This window comes from Trichechus manatus, unplaced genomic scaffold, assembly GCF_000243295.1.
Source record: "Trichechus manatus latirostris isolate Lorelei unplaced genomic scaffold, TriManLat1.0 scaffold00006, whole genome shotgun sequence".
NCBI classification, from domain to species: Eukaryota; Metazoa; Chordata; class Mammalia; order Sirenia; family Trichechidae; genus Trichechus; species Trichechus manatus.
In genome coordinates, this window is record NW_004443942.1 from 26,671,785 (window position 1) to 26,691,389 (window position 19,605).

The window sequence follows — 19,605 nt, forward strand, 5'->3', positions numbered from 1 at the left end:
GCCAGCTGATGTAAGCCCTGGTTACAGCCCTGCCAGCACATTACCAGCAGTGTGACTTTGAACAAACAACTGCGCCTTTTGGAACCTGAGTTTCCTCATCTGTTAAATGGGTATAGAAAAAACTGCCCTGCCTACATACTAAAAACTAGTTGCCAGCAAGTCAATTCTGATTCATGGCAATTCCATCTGTGACCCCATATGTGTCAGAGTAGAACTGTGTTCCATAGGGCTTTCAATGGATGATTTTTCAGAAGTAGCTCACCAGGCCTTTCTTCCAAGGCACCTCTGGATGGATTCAAATCTCCCACCTTTCAATTAGCAGCTGAGCACGTTGTTTGCACCACCCAGGGACTCCACCTACATAATCAACAACCAAACAACCCGTTGCTGTCAAGTTGATTCCGACTCATAGCAACCCTAAAGGACAGAGTAGAACTGCCCCATAGGGTTTCCAAGGAGTAGCTGGTGGATTCGAATTGCCAATCCTTTGGTTAGCAGCTGAGCTCTTAACCACTGTGCTACCAGGGCCTACATTAATAGGATCGTTAAAAATCAAATCTCAAAATTCCAAAGCAATTTCACATGTGCAACAACACAAACAGAAGGCATTACTATTAGTCTGCCTCTTTCCTGTCACAATCTTTCCCTTTGAGCCTGCCAACAATTCCTCTTGCTATTTTCTTGATCGTTCTTTCACCAGGAGAACTGAAATTCAAGTGGACAAATGGAGTTAACGTGGAGGGGGAATAGAGTGGAAGGTTGTTTCAGTGCTTCACCCCACCCACTTCACTCACCTCACAGTCACAATCTGACCTCCGTCCAGGACAACACCATTCATTTGGGCTATAAAGATGGCGGCCACCGCTTCATAAAGGGCTGTGCCATCCATGTTAATCGTTGCTCCCACAGGGAGGACAAACCTGGTCACGCGCTTATCAATCCCCAGATTTTCTTCCAGGCAACGAAAAGTGACTGGCAAAGTTCCAGCACTAAGAGACAAAGAGAACAAGAGAGAAACAAAGGTTATGTCCACTTTAGAGAAGCAGGACAAAGCACAAACTGGAATGCCACCAAAGTTTGTGTTCTTTTGTTTCAATTAAGTGACATGCAAAGAATCTGCTTCTGCAGCCAAATTAAAAGCCAGCAAATTGGAGGCTCAAATTCAATCTTTTTAAAGATGCTAACAGGCAGCAAAATATTTCTGTTGGTTCAGGTTTTTGGGAGCTACTTAAAGCTTCAAGTTTTCTTTTTACTTTGGTCACCGTTTCCATCTTGGACTAAATACTGAAACGCATCTGATTACTCACATTAACTGGGATGCAGAAAAAATTGTGTCAGAAAAGAATAAGCCATCAATAATGAAATAGAATCAGAAATTTTTGAATGACCCATAATTTCATGCTAGACATGCTCTTTCCAATAAGATGACTGCATGGATTGTGTCCAGCCACTGCGAATTGCCCTGAGCTGGTCCTACTAATTCTGATAAGGCTGGACAAACACAGCAAGCACCATTCAACACAAACCCAAGCTTCTAGCAGTCCACTGGGGAACCTCATAGACAGGCCAGCTCCCTGATACATGGGCACCTGCCAACTCTCGAGTCTTTCCAATGACATAGGGCAGAAAAGCATCTGAGCTGTAACTAGTCAAAGACACAATATGGAGTGACTTCACCCCCACTCCTCCCAGCCTAGGATGGAGATTTAATGACTGCATGACCCAGCCTTAGGGCCAGGACTCCTGAGACATTCATGAGTCTTCTAAAATTGGAGACCTGTAAGGATAAGTGTTGTTGAAGGCCAGAATATTATTTCCATGTGGACAGAGGCGCGTGGTAGGTGGGTGGATTCGCTTCAAAGCTTAAGTAATGTGAAAAGCAATGCAGGAGGCTAAAACTGACACAGGAGAGCTCTGTGGTTCATCCTCTTTTGATTTTTTTTTTTTTTAAACAAAGTGAACTGGGAAAATTCTAATGTGGACAGCAATTGGAGGTGTTTTCTCTCTTGCACTTATAGCTCCAGTCTTGGTTCCCTTGTATTTGGTCAGAATTAGGGCACCAGCAGAGCTGGATATAGACAACTATAGTGGTTTTGGTTTCTTAGAGAATGGAAGAGGGCTAAAGCTAAATGAAATGCAGATTCCTGGGTCTACTCAGAACCAAGGAATCAGAAGCTCTAAAATTAGGGATACCCAAATACGAATTTTATCAAACCACTGATGTTTGAAAACCACTGATCCATGAACTCCTCATAACAACTTTAGGGGAGCCAGAGTCATCTTACTGGAACATTCCTTCAGGTCAGATATCTATCTCATGCCTCCTCCTTGGTCTTGAGTAGGGAGAAGAAATAAATGTTTGGGAATACCTCATTACTACCAGTACCAGTTGCTGTTGAGTTCATTCTGAACCTTCAACCTTTTGGTTAGTAGCTGAGTGCATAACCGTTTGCACCACCCAGGTAGTGCCTCATTACTAAAACCCTCTAAACCCAGGGAAAAAACTTGAGGATGTAGGTGATGTGATTGATCCTACCTGGCTTGCTGCTCCAGCTGCTTTAATAGGAAGTTAGTCTTCCTTTATTCCTCTCACCACCCCCCTTTCCTGAGGCCCTTTTCAAGGGTTTCCAGGGCCCCATGCCTGGGCTGAAATGGCTGCACAGCTGTGGTTGGAGGCCAGGACTCTCAATCCTATGAGTTTAAGGGCACTGCTGGGATCACTAGAATACATTAGTTTTTTCTTATTGCACTCTTTTTTCCAAAATGTCATCAAAAGGTTTTTAGATAATTAAATAGATTGAGAAAAATAATTGCTTAGGCATGAAAATATCCTCTATTTCTCCATTGGACAGGCTTTGTGTCTTTAAAATTCATATATAGCCAATTAAGCCAATCTGAAACGCAAGGATTGAGAATTTTAACTCTTTCCTGTGTTGACAGGCTGACATGGTTTGGTGGGTTTTTGTTTTGTTTTTGGCTCCTGTCTCAATGGTCATATGACAATCTTCAAATATTACTACTAATAATTGTCAGATACTTGGCATTTTCTTTTCTAAACCAGTTTTATCAGAATGCACTGCAGTTGGAGCAATGCAGAGAGGTCTGTCCCAGGCCATGCTTCCTCCATCTGCCCATCTTGACACCAGCCTCTGTGCCCATTGAGAAAAGCCAGTCAACCATCTCCAACATCCCCATTCAGACCAAGGACTGAGGAGGCAGAAAGAATGTTTATCTGGCTGTCTCTGGGCTCTGCATTGTTTCCCTGTGGCCATAATGGCAAAAGAAACTCTGAGTTAATTCTTGGTATGTGACTCCTACCACATTAACTTTTTTTAAACAAGAAATTCCACATCCAGGCAAAAGCCACATTTTAACCAAAGATTAAAACCACATTCACTTCTCAAATGAAATATAGAGAGAAAGGGGGAAGAAATGGGTCTACCATTTGTGGCTTTGGCTAGATAATCCAAGCATTTGTCTTTGATTTAATACAAATTTGAGCCACACGTGTCCCTTGAAGATTTACTTTGTCTTGTAAAGGTTCTGGGATAATTGGTTAGTCATTCAAAAGAAAAAATAATAATAATATTTTTGAAATAGTTTAAAGACTGACACCATAAAGCTATTGAAAGAAAACATAAGATGGTACAATCTTTGATGGAGATTTTCCTGAGCAAAATCAAAATTCTAAATACTAAAGGAAAATACTCACAGCTTTGACTACTTGCAAATTAAAAATGTCTAGTGGCAAAAGTCATTGTAAATTTTTAAGACAAATATCAATGGAGGGGTGGCCATTATTTGCAACATGAGATGCATAAGTTAATATTCTTATTCATACATAAAGAGTGCTTAAAAACCAATAAGAAAAGAATAAATACCCCAACAGAAAAATTAGCAAGATCACAAACAATTCATGGCGGGGGAGGAGAGAGAATGGTCAATAAGAACACAAAATGATATTTCCTCTCATTAGTAATCAAAGAAATATAAATTCAATGAGACCATTTTTCACCAATAGAATTGGTGAAATAGTAAGGTGCCTGATAAAATCCAGTGCTGGTGAGCAGGTGGAGAAAGGCATGTTCTCAAACCCAGTTAGTAGAAACACAAAATGATGGTACTTTTCTTAATAGCAATCTGGTGACATGTTTCAAATCTGTCAATGTGCTTGCCATTTAACTCTAAAATTCTGCATTTAGAAATTTATCCTGAAGGGATAATTAGGCAGCCTTACAGAGAGGTATTTCTAGGAATGTAATTAGTTTTATTACTACAATAATTGCAATGCATTATCACTGCATTTATTATTATCACAGGTCTGTTTAATAGGCATGCCTTATATATGTACAACACCAGGGGTGGAGGGAGGTATTGGATTGTACTACATATAGTACATTCTTATGCAATTAAAAAAAAAAAGTAGTAAAGATCTACATTAGCAGATACAATTTTTATGATATGCTGACTTGTGAAAAATAGCAGTTTGCAAAGAAATACATATACATGTAATAAAAACTGGAATGATTAACTAAAAGTTTAATATAAATTATCACTGGAGGATGAGATACCGGGGGATGTTCATTTTCTTCTTCAAAATTTTATTCACTGTCTGAATTTTCACAATGAGCAAAAAAGAGAAACAAAACTAAATAAGGCTGCTTTCATTTTTGGGGGGAAAAAAAGTTTTCCTTTTTCTCCAAAGGGTGGAGTCTTTATGACTAGAGCTATTTAGCCAGGGGAAATTTTAGCCATAGAAAATGTATAGGACAAAGAAGGAAAAAGGAAATTCTAGAGTGCTTTCTTCATCTTAGGAAACTAGATACTTGAATCTGGATCCCAAGGGTTTTATATACTTCAGCTTTTGCTGAAATCCCACATTCTACTAGAAGTGAATTATCATTGATTTGCAAGATGAATCTATAATTGGGTTTTCCAGGAAGTCACCACCAACCATCTGTTAGGTCACTTAGGGAAAACTGACTGCTTGCTCAGCAGCCATGTAACACAGGCTGCACTGTGTCCCAGATTGGCCACTACACTGCAGTGCCTGGTCATGGGAATGGGTCATGGGTCCTACAACAAGGGCCTGGCAGACCTGTGACTCCAGAGATAATGCTGAGCTATGCGTTTCAGGCTTGCTTGCCTCCCTGCTACCAGTTTTATGGTCTTAGTTTTGTGACCCAAAAAATGCATGTGCAGAAATGAGAACAACGGCTGCTAACCAAAAGGTCAGCAGTTCGGATCTACCAGCCACTCCTTGGAAACCCTATGGGGCAGTTCTACTCTGTCCTGTGGGGTTACTATGAGTTGGAATCGACTCGACATCAATGGGTTGGTTTTTTTTTTTAGTGCAGGCTGAAAGAATAAAACTAGTCTTAGTCTTTGAAATTCTAAATTGCCAGACATTTCTTATGTATTTGTTGGTTTTGTTTTCTAAACTCAGTCCAAGATGAAATCCAAAAAAAAAAACAAAAATATTCTGCATGTCTCTGGAGTCTTCATTGGCTTCCTAGGCACTGGGGCTATCTAGTGAAGGAGAAACGGACCCTCAGTCAATGTCACACAGGGTTAGTCATGAGAAAATCAAGCTGGGCAGAATGGTCCATTACAGGTTCACACAGAGTTCAAAGACTTGCCTGACTTCTGCTGGCCTGGAAATCTCACCTAGCAAACTATTTGCCCTGTAAAAGCTGGTTCTCCTACTTTGGGAAAATTACTTTCAATAGAGGGATGTTTCGTGATAGCATTTTGCAAATCACAGTTTAGAGAATTTCTAATAGAATAACATCCTGTTATACCCTTTTGGAAAACATATTAAACTAAACTAAGCAAATCTACATGTGGCAATTAGGCATGCAAATTGATAGCATGGATTAATGTGGAAAATTTAATATGAGAGTGTATTTCCAGTATAGCAGCATACTGGCAAAAAATGGTCATCAGACAGGTCAGAAGGTCCTAGAAGGAGCCAAAAATGCAAAGGGTTCACCTTTTCAAAAATATTTAAAAAATATGTGAAAAGCGTTCTCACTGAATTTTGTGATGGAAGATTCTTGAGAAAGAGGATAAAGGAGTTAGTGGGGAGAAAAAAAGGTAATTTCTTATACTCTTTACCTGGAAGCAGTCCCCAGGGCAGTGATCCACGCTTGGAAAATGCCAGCAAAAAAGGAGAAAGGGTTTTTCCTTGTCACTAGAAAGTAAATCAAGGGGAGAAAGATGCCCCCATGGATGATGAGGCCCACAATCACCGTTACCATGTACATCCCCAGTTGCCTAGCAACCACCTCCAAGTCCTTGATTGCAATGATCTTCCCACAAATTAGGCAGGCAATACCCAGGGGAGAGTACCTGAAAAACATAGAAGGGGGAAAAAAAATAAAGAAATCATTATAGGATTCAGAACTTAAAATCTGGGTCCTCCTATGCATTGCACCCTGAGTACGCCCTTCACTTTCCTGTATGAAAGAGTTTGGTTGAGAGTCATGGGATTCAATAGATTTTTTTTTCTTTTTTTTTTTTAACTTCATACTAAGTGCTTTAACTGAAATTGTTCTATGGATCTAGTGGTGCCTGTTCTGATTAAAAATTCAAAGGCAAACCTTGTTGTCAAGGCACTTTTTGGAATAGAAAAGACAAGCTTTATCATCTCTTAGGTAACCACCAACTAAAGTTGAGAGATACAAGTGTGCCTGTGGTTCTACAATGGGCATCCTGCAAACTGGAGAATCTTGTTTGATTTCTTTGTTCTTCAGTTCCTTCCTAGAAAATTGGGAATAATTTTTTAGTTTTTCCAGAAAGCTCATTAGAGTTTCGTCAAGCTGTAAACTAATGTTTGTACATTTGCTTTGCTTTCACCCTGGAAGATAAGCAGTACATGAGAGAGAGAAAGAGAGAGAGAACTGCCAAACCAAGGAAAACATCTGAGCTGAAGAATATATTTCAAGAAATGTGGTTTTATTACTTCTAAGTCTGGAAGTATTTCTTCCCATACTCGCTCCTTTAACAATAATGCTGCCTACCATGCATTAGGGAGTTGGAAGAGCTGGTTCAGTGGTAGAATCTCACCTCCCATGCGGGAGACCAGGTATGATTCCCTGCCAATGCAACTCATGCACAGCTACCACCCATCTGTCAGTGGAGACTTGCATATTGCTATGATGCTGAACAGGTTACAGTGGAGCTTCCAGACTAAGACTAGGAAAAAAGGCCTGGTGATTTACTTCCAAAAACCAGCCAATGAAATCCTTATGGTTCACAACAGAATACTATCGGATCAACTGTGGAGATGGCACAGGACCAGGTTGCGTTTTGTTCTGTAATACATGGGGTTGCCATGAGTTAGGGCCGACTCAACAGCAGCTAAAACAACAACAGGAATTCATCGAATATTCTGTCAGGCACTATGGTGACAGCTTCACGCATATTGCCTCATTTCCTTTGACCACAACCCTAAAATCTAGGTATCATTATTTCTATTTAGCAAACAAGGAAACTGAAGTTCTGAAAAGTTACATAATCTGCCCAAGACCACAAAATCAGGAAGTAGAAAAACAGTAATTAAACCCAGGTCTGTGAGACTCCACAACTGGGATTTTTATCTATACCAAACTAAACCACTTCCCTTTAGTGAGCAATTTGAGCTCTCTGTAGATATGCTCGGCTGCTAACCAAAAGGTTGGCAGTTCAAATCCACCATCTGCTCCTTGAAAACACTATAGGGTCACTATGAGTTGGAATCGACTAGACGGCAATGGGTTTTCAATGAGTAGATAAGCAGACGACATACCAATCACAATTTAATCTATATGGACTTATTGTATATTTCCATATTATTTATTACTATTTTTATAGCACACTTGGGAACTATTTTTGATCTCACTCTTGGGTAAGCTAACCATTTTCACTCTTTTCTTGAGTGTATTCTTCATGTTTGGCAAGATCCTTTTTTTATTGCCCAATCTGGTGTTGCTGAAGCATGAACTTGTTCAGCTTGTGACACCTTCTGATGATACCTTATTAAGAATCAGGAACATATTTGAAAGAACAGCTGTGGGAAAAATGAAGTACCAAGATAAGGCTCCCAAGAGAGGTCAAAAACAAAAACCAGAAAAAAAACCCTGTTACCATCGAGTTGATTCCAACTCATAGGGGGCCTGTATGACAGAGTAGAACTGCCCCATAGGGTTTCCAAGGAGTGGCTGGTAGATTCGAACTGCTGACATTTTGGTTAGCAGCTGAGCTCTTAACCACTGCTCCAAGAGGGGTTAGGGAGTCAGGAAAGGGAGAGAAGTCCCTCAGCCAGACTTGTTCTTTGCCACTGTACCTGGGGCAAGCACTTTCCTAGGTCAAAACGCAAGCTTTGAAGAGGAGATGAGAGTTATATACAGGCAGTCCCTGGGTTACAAAGATCCGATTTATGGACAACTCGTACTTAAGAACAGACTGCCATAAAGCCTATTATATTAAACATTTGAGTTAAATACAATGGTTCGCAATAACGAACGCATGCACTACTTTGTGATGCTCATGAAAATATTGTGCAGTTTGGAAGTGTTTCTTGAGTGTTTTATATGCATAATAGCTAAAATATATACTATATACTAAGACAAACATTTGATCGATGCTAAATAAGAATCATATGTATCTGTTCAACTTAAAGACAGACTTAGGAACAGATCTCATTCGTAACCCAGGGATTGGCTGCATGCATAAGACATGGAGCTTGTCTGGTCACTTACAAGCTATGCAACCTTGGTTAATGACACGTTTTCACATTTTGTTGTTGTTGGGTGCTGTCAAGTCGATTCCAACTCATAACAACCCTACAGGACAGCGTAGAACTGCCCCATAGGGTTTCCTAGGCTGTAATCTTTATGGAAGCAGATAGCCAGGTCTTTTCTCCCTCAGAGTGGCTGGTGAGTTCGAACTGCCGACCTTTCAGTTAGTAGCTGAGTGCTTAACCACTCAGTCACCAGGGCTCCTTCCGTTCCCATTTTATAGATGTGGAAGTCAAGGCTTAGAGAGGCTAACTCCAAATGCACAAAGTTGCCATGAGGATTAAATTTTTAAACATGAATGTGTGTGCACTGTCAAAATTCTCTTCCCTGGGTGAAGGGTGAGACAGTACACAATACTGGAGAAACCAGCACAACTTGTACAAGGAAAGGTCATGGAAGCCGCATAGACACATCCAAACTCCCTGAGGGACTGAATTGCTGGGTGGAGGGCTCTGGGGACCATGGTCTCGGGGAACATCTAGCTCAATTGGCATGACACAGCTTATAAAGACAATGCTCTACATTCTACCTTGGTGAGTAGTGTCTGGGGTCTTAAAAGCCTATGAGCAGCCATCTAAGATACTCCACTGGTCTCATCCTTTTGGGAGCAAGGGAGAATGAAGAGAACAGGATACAAGGAAAAGATTAGTCCGAAGGACTAGTTGTCCACAGCTACCAAGGCCTCCACCGGACTGAGTCCAGTACAGCTAGATGGTGTCCGGCTACCACCACTGACTGCTCTGACCAGGATCACAACAGAGGCTTCCAGACAGAGCTGGAGAAGGATGTACAGCATAATTCTAACTCACAAAAAAAAAAGACCAGATTTACTGGCCTAAAAGAGACTGGAGAAACCCCAAGAGTATGGCCCCCAGACACCCTTTTAGCTCAGTGGTGAAGTTACCTCCGAGGTTCACTGTTCAGCCCGGGAGTAGACAGCCCCATAAAACCAAATGAGACTAACGAGGTACAGGAGTCCAGTGACAAGGGCCAGAAAGCAGAAGGGGACAAGGAAGCTGGTGATAGGGAACCCAAGGTTGAGTAAGGATATTGTTGATGTGTTGTGAGATTGTTAACCATTGTCATAGGGCAACATTTGTAGTAACTGTTAAACGAGAAACTATTTTGTTCTGTAAACCTTCATCTTAAGTGAGAATAACAGCACAATTCGAAGAGCGTAGTCAATGTCACTGAACTGTGCATGTAGAAATTTTTGAAATGGTGTATCCTTGGCTCTGTGTATTTTCAGCAAAAAAAAAAAAAGGTTGAGAAGTTAGAGGGTTGATATGTTGTGGGGTTGTTAACCAATGTCATAAAACAACATGTGTACTTCTATTTCATGAGAAACTATTTGTTCTGTAAGCCTTCACCTGAAGTACAATAAAAAAAATAAAATAAAGAAAATCTCTTCCCCATCCCTGCTGTTATGGATTGAATCATACCCCTCAACCCCCCCGCAAAAAAAAAAAAAAGATATGTTGAAGTCCTAACCTCTGGTACCTGTGAACGTGACCCTGTTTGGAAATAGCGTCTTTGAAGATGCTGTCAGTTAAATTAACATGAGGTCATCAGGTGGGGCCTGATCCAATCTGAGTAGTGTCCTTATAAAAGAGGAGAAGAGATAGAGAGACAGACAGAGGAAGGACAGCCATAAGAAGATGCATCTGCCAGCCGAGGAACATCTGGGGCTTTCAGAAGAAGAGGGCGACAAGAAAGGCTCTTTCCCTAGAGACTCAGAGAGAACATGGCCCTGCAGACAACCTGAATTCAGACTACTAGCCTCCAGAACTGTGAGGCAGTAAGTTTCTGTTGTTTAAAGACACCCACTTCATGGTACTTTGTTACGGCAGCCCTAGGAAATTAATACATCTGTCAGCACCCTGAGTTCCCTGACAAAGAATTCCTCATATGTTCCATTTTCACACATCTACCCCATGTCCTCTCATCACCCTTGCTTAACGAGTTATAGCTGAATTAATGAGGTTTTCTATAATATCTCACAGGCTACTGCCACCCAATTGCGGATGTTTTCATGAGCAAAATATTTTCTCAAGAGGACCCTTATCCTGAAAGAGTTGATTTTTAATTGCCACTAACTAGTTAAAATATTAGCATAGCCACTCTCTTCCCTGATAAACATCTAGCCTGAGGCCTCCACTTGTCCCGTCCCTGGGGTGAAGGCTGGCCAATGTTTGAGGACTGCTTCCCCAGGCCTTAGGGAATCTGAGACAAACCTCTGGTCATGTCATTAAACCTTGGGCTTTCCCCGCCATTTTACACTGTCTTGTGTGCCCACAGTCATAAGACCTCATAAATCAGTGGGGTAGCTTCAAGTGCGAGTGCTTTGTTCACTGGGGTTGTAAATAACTGAGCAGAATGTACCTTCTGATTAAGCTGAAAAGCATTTGTCTTCATAAACCAAGAGGTCAATTCTTTTCCAAGCACCAATCACCCTTTAAAGTTGTTCAGAAAAACACAAATACGAGCTGTTTGGGTGCCATTCAAATTTCTTTCTCTTCCAGGACAAGTAATTCATAGAATTAAGAGGAAATGTTTTCAAGTCTCTTTGCAAAGACCAGCTGTAGCATCCCCCAGGAGAATACATTTAAACCAGGTCCAAATGGACTAGAGAGAGGTGGTAACAGGTTACCTCTGGAGCGCTCAGTTTGCTGGGAAAAGTGTGAGTTCCCATTATAAATGAGAGTGTTATTCAAGGGCTAGAAGGTGGAGTGTATGGTCAATAACTATGGCAGACAGTGGGTCCTTGTCAACCCAAACACCTTCGTCTCCAGGACCAGTAGGGCCATCAGGACAAAGATACAGCCTTCGTTCTTTGATGTCTTTAAGGGGCATCACTTCTTTGCACCTGCTTTCAAAACAAGTAATTTAAACCTCCATAAAGGGTTGGGATCAAGGATCCTGGGTTTCCCTATCAATGAATTATCTCATTGAAAAGGACATTCCATGGATAAGAAAGGACAAATGCCCAGGGTTCAGAGTCACACTCAAAGCTTCTGTAAATGAAGGAAATAATCAAGGTCATAAAAACAAAGTGCATCAAGAGGCTGAGGGCTTCACTGAGAGTTCTAAAGCCAAAAGATGCCTAGTAATTATCCACCAGTTTCTAAATTAGAAGGGCATGACTACAGAGCTGGGGAGGGAGGGAATGGCTTCCATGCTGCCCTTAGACTGGTTGAATCCTTGGCTTTGTGCAGTGTTTTCAAGGCCAGTGATTCATCCAGGACTGGCCTGTCTGAGCCTTTTTCTTACTAGTGTATCATCTGTTCTAGCCTCCATCCACTTAGTACCTCAGCCCTTGTCAGCCCAAGAGTCCCACCAAGATGCCCCATCCAGGTCTGCCCTCTATTCCACAAACACAAACTCATACCCAGCACTTATACCCAGAACACACACCAGTTTCTCTGTGTGCCCATGGCCCACCTGTATCAGAGTTACCTGAGCTGCCTGTTAACAATGTAGATTCTCTGGACCTATCACATACCTACTGATTTAGAATTTCCCGAGCTGGCCTTGGGGCATTCATATTTTCATCAAGCTCCCTGGGTAATTCTGATGTGTTTGGAAACTATTGTTTCAAGGAAGAAAATCTCATCTGCAACTGATGAAATGCGAATTTTACAGGTAGTCCCAGACTTAAGATGAGGTTCCATTCCATAAGTCAGTTCTGACATAAATCAAATACCTCATTTTTTTTTTAGTTTTCATTATTATTGCATTTTATTATCAATATCTTTATAAATCCAGCAGTGTTTTCAACAGTAAATCATAAAATTGAACATCTGCCAGTGAACATCTGAGAATAACATCAGCAAATTACATGCTGCAACATATTACTAACGATAAGATGTAAAATAAATAAGGATAGTCATAAGTGCGGTTTACAGTAACTCCATATATCGTAAGTCGGGGACTACATGTACATGGTTAGCCTTTGGAAACCATTTACCTTAGCTGTACTTTATTCAAAGACTTTGAGGTCTTTACCCACTGGAGTAATGAATTTAGGACTTAGAAACACAGGACACACAGTGGGATAGATTCTTGGAGTGGAGGTAAGCTGAGGGACTTTCTCAGCCCTGCCATAAAGCCACTCTGGTTCTGTCCCATGCGTTCCTAATTAATTCGAGTTTGGGATGGAGCCCAAGAAAACTCAAAATTGGGAGAACCTGGCAATAGAGTTAAATGCAAATCCCAAGAGTTGCCTAAAGGCACTGTCTATACTTAGCCTCGGAAAGTAACACAAATCTCCATTTACCCCAGTCTGCTTAGGTATAGGGTGTTCAGGCTCCCCGGCAAGTCACTGTTGTTGCCAGTTGTCATGTGCCGTGGAGTTGAGTCCAACTCACATTGACCCTATATGACAGAGTGGAACTGCCGCATAGGGTTTCCTAGGCTGTGATCGTTACAGGAGTATATTGCCAGGTCTTTTCTCCCACGGAGCTGCTGGTGGGTTCAAATCATAGAATTTGAAGTTAGCAGCCGAGCACTTAACCGTTGCACCACCAAGGCTCCTCTGTTGCCAGGTACCACATATGAATTAGAACTTCTCATCAGGATAGAATGAAAATCAGCTCATAGAGCCTCCAGGCTTGTTACCCTCCAGGGACTTCCTTTTGCAAGTAAGTAAATCAACCCCTAACACTTCTGCAAGGCCTAGGTATCTTCCTCCTGCCCAGCTCTCCAAATTCACCACCTTCCACTCCCCTCTCACCAACCAACCACATTCCAGCCACTCCAGGCTTTCATTCTGACCCAGCAAAAGCTTTCACTTGCTGTTTCCTCCTCCTGGAATATTCTTCCTTCCGTTCTTCACTGAGCTGCCTCCTTCTCATTATTCAGGTCTTCATCAAAATCACCTTTCCAGACAGCCCCTCCCTTGTCCTTATAGATAGAGTTCACCTCCTACTACCATCCCCCCATCATCCTCTATTCCCTTTCCCATTTTATTGTCATAGCACTTATTACTACAGTAAAACCTATAAAAGCCAGAACCTGTGTAAGGCAGAAACCTGTCGGAAAAGGAAAACTCAAATATTTTCCACCAACAGAGAGCAATAGAAAAGTGGTAAGACGGCACCCTGTCAAAGGCGGAAAACTTGAGAGACCTGGAAAAACAAGACAGCCCTGTCGAGTACCAGCTCTCACAGATTTCACTGTATCTGGATTCTTATTTGCTTCCTTTTATTTTGTCTCTCTTCTCTCACTAAAATATAAGCTCTACAAGAGCAGGAATCTTTCTCTGTGTTATTCACCATCATATCACCAATGCCTGGAATCAACACTGGCACACAACAGGCCCTCAATAAATATTTACTGAATGAAAGAATGGATGGATGGATGGATGGGCGGATGGGGATGGGTGGACAGATGGATGGATGAATGAATGGATGGGGTGGGTTAACTAGGAAGGAGATTTGGAAGACTGGGCAGATTTCACTTCTCACTTTCTATTTATATAATGGTGAGATTATGAAAAGTTTTACTTTCTGTTTAAGTTTTTCAGAATTTAAAAAATATTTTAAAGAACTTTTCAAAAAATGAAGATATGAAAATCACACCAAAACGAAGGGTTTTCCTTTTTTGGTGACTCTGTGGCCTTGCAAACTTCTACAAGAATTCATGAAGACAGACATACAAAGGTTATGGATAGAATTGATGATAGGAATGGTAATAACAAAACAACAACAACAATCATAGTATTAATTAATGTAAAATGTTGAGGCAGCTCCTGTGCATAGGAAATGCTCTGTGACTATTGGTCATGATCTCCCCTAATTCTCACAGCAGCCCTAAGAGGTGGGTTCTACAATCATCTCATCTTACAGACCAGGACATTGGGGTTTAGAGTATTTGCCTAACTTGCCTAAAGTCACACAGGATCTAAGAGGATCCTAGATTCAATCCACTCTGAAGTCAGACATTATAGCTCCACTACTTACATTGAAAAAAGAGGAAGACCCTCAACAAGATGGATTGACACAGTGGCTGCAAGAATGGGCACAAACACAGCAATGATTGTGAGGATGAAGCAGGACAAGGCAGTATTTCCTTCTGTCGTACATAGGGTCGCTATGAGTTAGAACTGACTCGACAGCACCTAATGACAACTTACAGCTCTGTGATATTGAGCACATTAACTTCTTGCTTAGTTTTCTCATCTGGAAAATGGGACTAACAAAAGTTACCTATTTTTGTTAGGTACTATTGTGAAGAATAAATGAGTGAATGCATGTAAAGTAATTTGGCAAATGTTAGGATTTAATAATACCAAAAAAACAAACAAACAAACCCCTTCCTGTTGAGTCGATTCCAACTCATTGCTACCCCATGTGTTACAGAGTAGAATTGCTCCCTAGGATTTTCTTGGCTGTCATCTTTACAGAAGCAGATCTGCAGGCCTTTCTTCTGTGGTGCTGGGTGGGTTCCAACTGCCGAAATATAGGTTAACAGCCAATTGTAAACCGTTTGCACCACCCAGGGATCTTTTTAAGAATAAGTATTTAATCATAATTATTTCCTTAATAATAAATGAGTTAATACATGTCATTGAAATAGTACTGAGCATAATGCAATAATTTAATAAGTCTTAATTATAGTTAATAATGATTATAATAATTATCATTATCAGCTCCTTAATGTATTTTATCATTACCAAGACTCTTTCAACTACATAGAAAAAAATATAAAAGTATGATTATTTAAGCTTTGAGGTGTCAGTTGAAGAGTGGCTGGCTGTTTTACCCAGAACTTTCTCACATGCACTGTTATCAAATGCTGATACTGACGAGGCAGCTAAAGAATGAAAGAAATGTATAGTGTATACCTGACATCTCATGTCACACGATACCTTCCTGACTGTCTAGATGAGGTAACCAAACAACCGTCAGAAATTGTTCTGTAGGTCTTATTCTTGCCTCATAATCTCTCTTTATCTCCAGGGGTTTTATGCTAAATCTTTATGAATTTTCGTTTCAATGAATAGGAAACTTCTTGATACACACCACCACACACCCCTGGGGACAAAGGTGACAACACTTTATCCCACTGACACGTATGGTTTTCTAGAAGATTCCTTTTCCTGCAAGGGGTCACTGGAAATGATGTTGGTATGGAAGATAGAAGGGACTTGCATATTTTGCCCACATCACCGGCATCCACAACAAATGAACTGCATATTTAGAGTAAGGACACATGCTCTGCTAGAAATTCTGGAAACAAAAGCAGATCCCAACATTTAATAGCAAAAGGCCTACTCTGCTTTATGTATTACTATTTATTAAACCCTCAGCAGACTCCTTCTTTCAGAATGGCTCTGAAGAACTTTTAAAATCTTTTTTACAGCATCACTATATGACTTTAATTTCTTCACACAAAAGAAATACTCAGAAATCTAGCATTACCTGGGAAGCTGAAGAATTGGTACAATAATCAAAAAGGGCATTTTATTTTACTAACATCCTTTCCATGTTTTAAAAGTACGTTAAAGCAATGATCTGAATAAGCCAGGTGTTACAGATTGAATTGTATCCTCTACAAAGATATGCTGAAGTCCTAATCCTTGGTACCTGTGAATGTGACCTTGTTTGGAAATACGGGTCTTTGAAGACGTTATCAGTTAACATGAGGTCATACTGGAGTAGGGTGAGTCCTAATCAAATCTGAGGAATGTCCTATAAAAGAGGACAGACAGATGATGACACAGAGAGATGACAGCCATGTGAACATGCATCTATAAGCCAAGGCATACCTGGGGCTACCAGAAGCTAGAACAGATAAGAAAAGATCTTCCTCTAGAGCCGACAGAGAAAACATAGCCCTGTGGATTTGGACTTCTAGCCCCAGAACTGTGAGAAAACAAACCTCTGTTCTTACAAGCCACTTAGTTAGCGGTATTTTGTTACAGCAGCCTCAGGAAACTAATACACCAGGTCTTTTAAATACGGTTCATGAAATCATGAGAAACATTTTCTTGATCTGAGACCTTGGAGCCTTCGGCCAGCCCATGCATTCCTGAAATCTTAGTAAGAAGTTACTACAAGCACACCACTGCTTGATGATTCTGTGGAGATAAAAAACAAGTCAAGAACAGGTTTTTGCCCTTCTGAGGTACGGATTGTGGTTGTTGCTGTTAGGTGCTGCCAAGTCAGTTTTCAACTCATAGCTATCCCATGTGACAGAGTAGAACTGCCCCATAGGGTTTTCTAGGCTGTAATCTTTACAGGAGACTTGGAGTCACCGGATGGTATCAAACTGCAAACCTCTCGGTTAGAAGCTGAGCACTTAACCGTTGGGCCACCAGGTCTCCTTGAGGCGAGGGTTAGGCACAAACAAAGGAAGAAGAGAGAAAGAAGCTAGCATTTAAGTGGAAGGCACCTGTGTAAAAGTGGTAGCAGATCAGGGGAAATTTGGGGAAGGAGGTAGGTAGACTGGAGCATACAGGGATAGGGAATGTGCAACCTAGAATTCCTATGTAGAATAAGGCACAGATGTGGCTTGGTTTTATACTAGTTGTATTTTTTTCTAGTCAGACAAATAGGACCATCATAGGGGTCTGAAACGACGCCTGTAAAAAGCTTTCTGTCTGAAAGATATGGGACACTGGCAGGTCTCAATGACTGGAGGTGGCACAGCTTCCTTGATGAAGGAGTGGACACACATGCTCTCCTTGGCCAGCCTAGATTTCATAACCACCAACTATAAGCACATGTAAAATGAAAGACAATATTGTGTTAATGATTCAAACAAAAACCCACCACATATGCACAAGGATTTTGGAATCAATATGAACTTCAACTCTTCCTCTCCCTAGCTGTATAATCTTAGATATGCTAATTACCTCCATGAGCCTCAGCTGCCTGTTCTGTAAAGTAGGAATAATAATATCCTTGCAGGGTTGTGGGGATTATGTTTGATGGGTATTAAGCACCTAACATGGTGCTTGGCAAGAAAAAGGAAAACAATAAATGATAGCTTTAATGATTATAATGGTCATTGTCTTAGGGTGGGTTCTCTAGAGAAGCAAAATCAGTGAAATATATAGCCATAAAGAGAGAAAGATTTATCTCAAAGAAATGGCTAATGCAGTTGTAGAGGCTGGCAAGTCCCAAGTCCATAGTTCAGGCATCAGGCTGGAGGCTTCTCCTGACTTATGTAACCACAGGGGCTGACGAGCCCCAAATCGGCAGGTTAGACGGCAGGCTGCTGGCTCACAGCTGTGGAGGCCAACAAATCCCGAGATCAACAGGCAATACAGCAGGCTGCTGGCTCAAGTCCCAAGAACTGGAGGTCAGGTGATGATGAGCCAGATGCAGGATCCAAAGTGAGCAAAAGCCAGCGAGCTTTGCCAGAATGTCCATATATATTGGATGAAGGCCACACCACTGAGGAAACTCCCCTTACAACTGATTGGCTGATCACATCAGATCATAACATGGAGATGACTACATGGTATCACAAAATGGAGGATAACTACATCATTACATAACGGCCAAATTACATCATTACATAACTGCCAAACTACATCATTACATAACAGCCAAACTATATCATTATATAACTGCTAAAACCACTGAGAATCCTGGCCCAGCCAAGTTAACACACAACCTTAACCATCACAGTCCACCCCTTGTCAACTTGGCACCTGTACACACCTTACACATACACAATCTCTAAATAAAAATAACAAAGTCACACTTGCACCTAACATGATATAACTAACATGCACACAACCGAAAACACACTAGCCCCATTTACATCTTATATTTTATAAGTGAAGAAAACAAAAATATTTGATGCACACATACAAGGAAGGAATAACAATTACAGTTGTAATTGTATGGGATGTGGGGACAGGACACAAAAATTTTGCAAGTGGATCACTAGGGGTGATAGTGAGCGGTGCCACTCCCATTTCTACCCCTTGATTCCTGGACCCATGAATCCTGGCTATGGGAGAAACAGCACCATATATTGCATGCTGGTTTAGAGAATATACAGCTTCCTGGAAAACATTGTTGAACGCAAGGTATTGCCACCTAGCTAGCACTGTAACTGTGTCTTTAGAAGACCATTCCATCATTTTATCAAGGCAGCTGCTTCAGGATGGTGGGGAACATACATGGTAAGACCAGTGAATCCCAGAAGCATTGCCACACTTCCTTTGTTGCGAAGTGAGTCTCTTTGTCTTAGTCATCTAGTACTGCTTTAACAGAAGTACCACAAGTGGATGGTTTTAACGAAGAGAAGGTTATTTCCTCATAATCAAAGTAGGCTATAAGTCCAAATTCAGGGTGTCAGCTCCAGGGGAAGGCTTTTTCTCTCTGTCAGCCTTCTTCTCTTCAGTGTTTCCCCGGACTAGGAGCTTCTCGGCGCAGAGACCCCAGTCCAAAGGTACACGCTCTGCTCCCGGCACTGCTTTCTTGATGGTATGAGGTCCCCCTGTCTCACTGCTCACTTCTGTCTTTCGTATCTCAAGAGATTGCCTCAGGACACAATCCAGTCTTGTAGATCCAGTCCTGCCTTACTAACACAATTGCCACCCATCCTCCCTCATTAACATCACAGAGGCAGGATTTACAACATATAGGAAAATCACACAGTACCAGGAATCATGGCCCAGCCAAACTGATACAGACATTTTTTGGGGGACAGAATTCAAACCATGACATTCCACCCTTTGGCCCCCCCAAAATCACATCCTTGCAACATGGAAAACATATTCACCCCATCATATCATAACAAAAGTCTTAACTCCAAGTCCAAAATCCAAAAATTCCTCTTCATCTGTGAAATCTAGAATACAAGT

The 19,605-nt window shown here is 41.2% G+C and overlaps 1 protein-coding gene across 2 annotated transcripts in view; it reads right to left on the reverse strand.

Moving 5' to 3' along the window:
* SLC1A2 (solute carrier family 1 member 2) overlaps positions 1–19,605 on the reverse strand; it is a 189,247-nt gene that overhangs the window by 27,538 nt on the left and 142,104 nt on the right. For both annotated transcript variants that reach the window (XM_004369797.3, XM_023738370.1), the window contains 2 exons: positions 6,118–6,351; positions 795–989 (listed from right to left, as the gene is read on the reverse strand). In XM_004369797.3, coding sequence (XP_004369854.1) covers positions 795–989; positions 6,118–6,351 — 429 coding nt within the window. The remainder of the gene's footprint in view (positions 1–794; positions 990–6,117; positions 6,352–19,605) is intronic.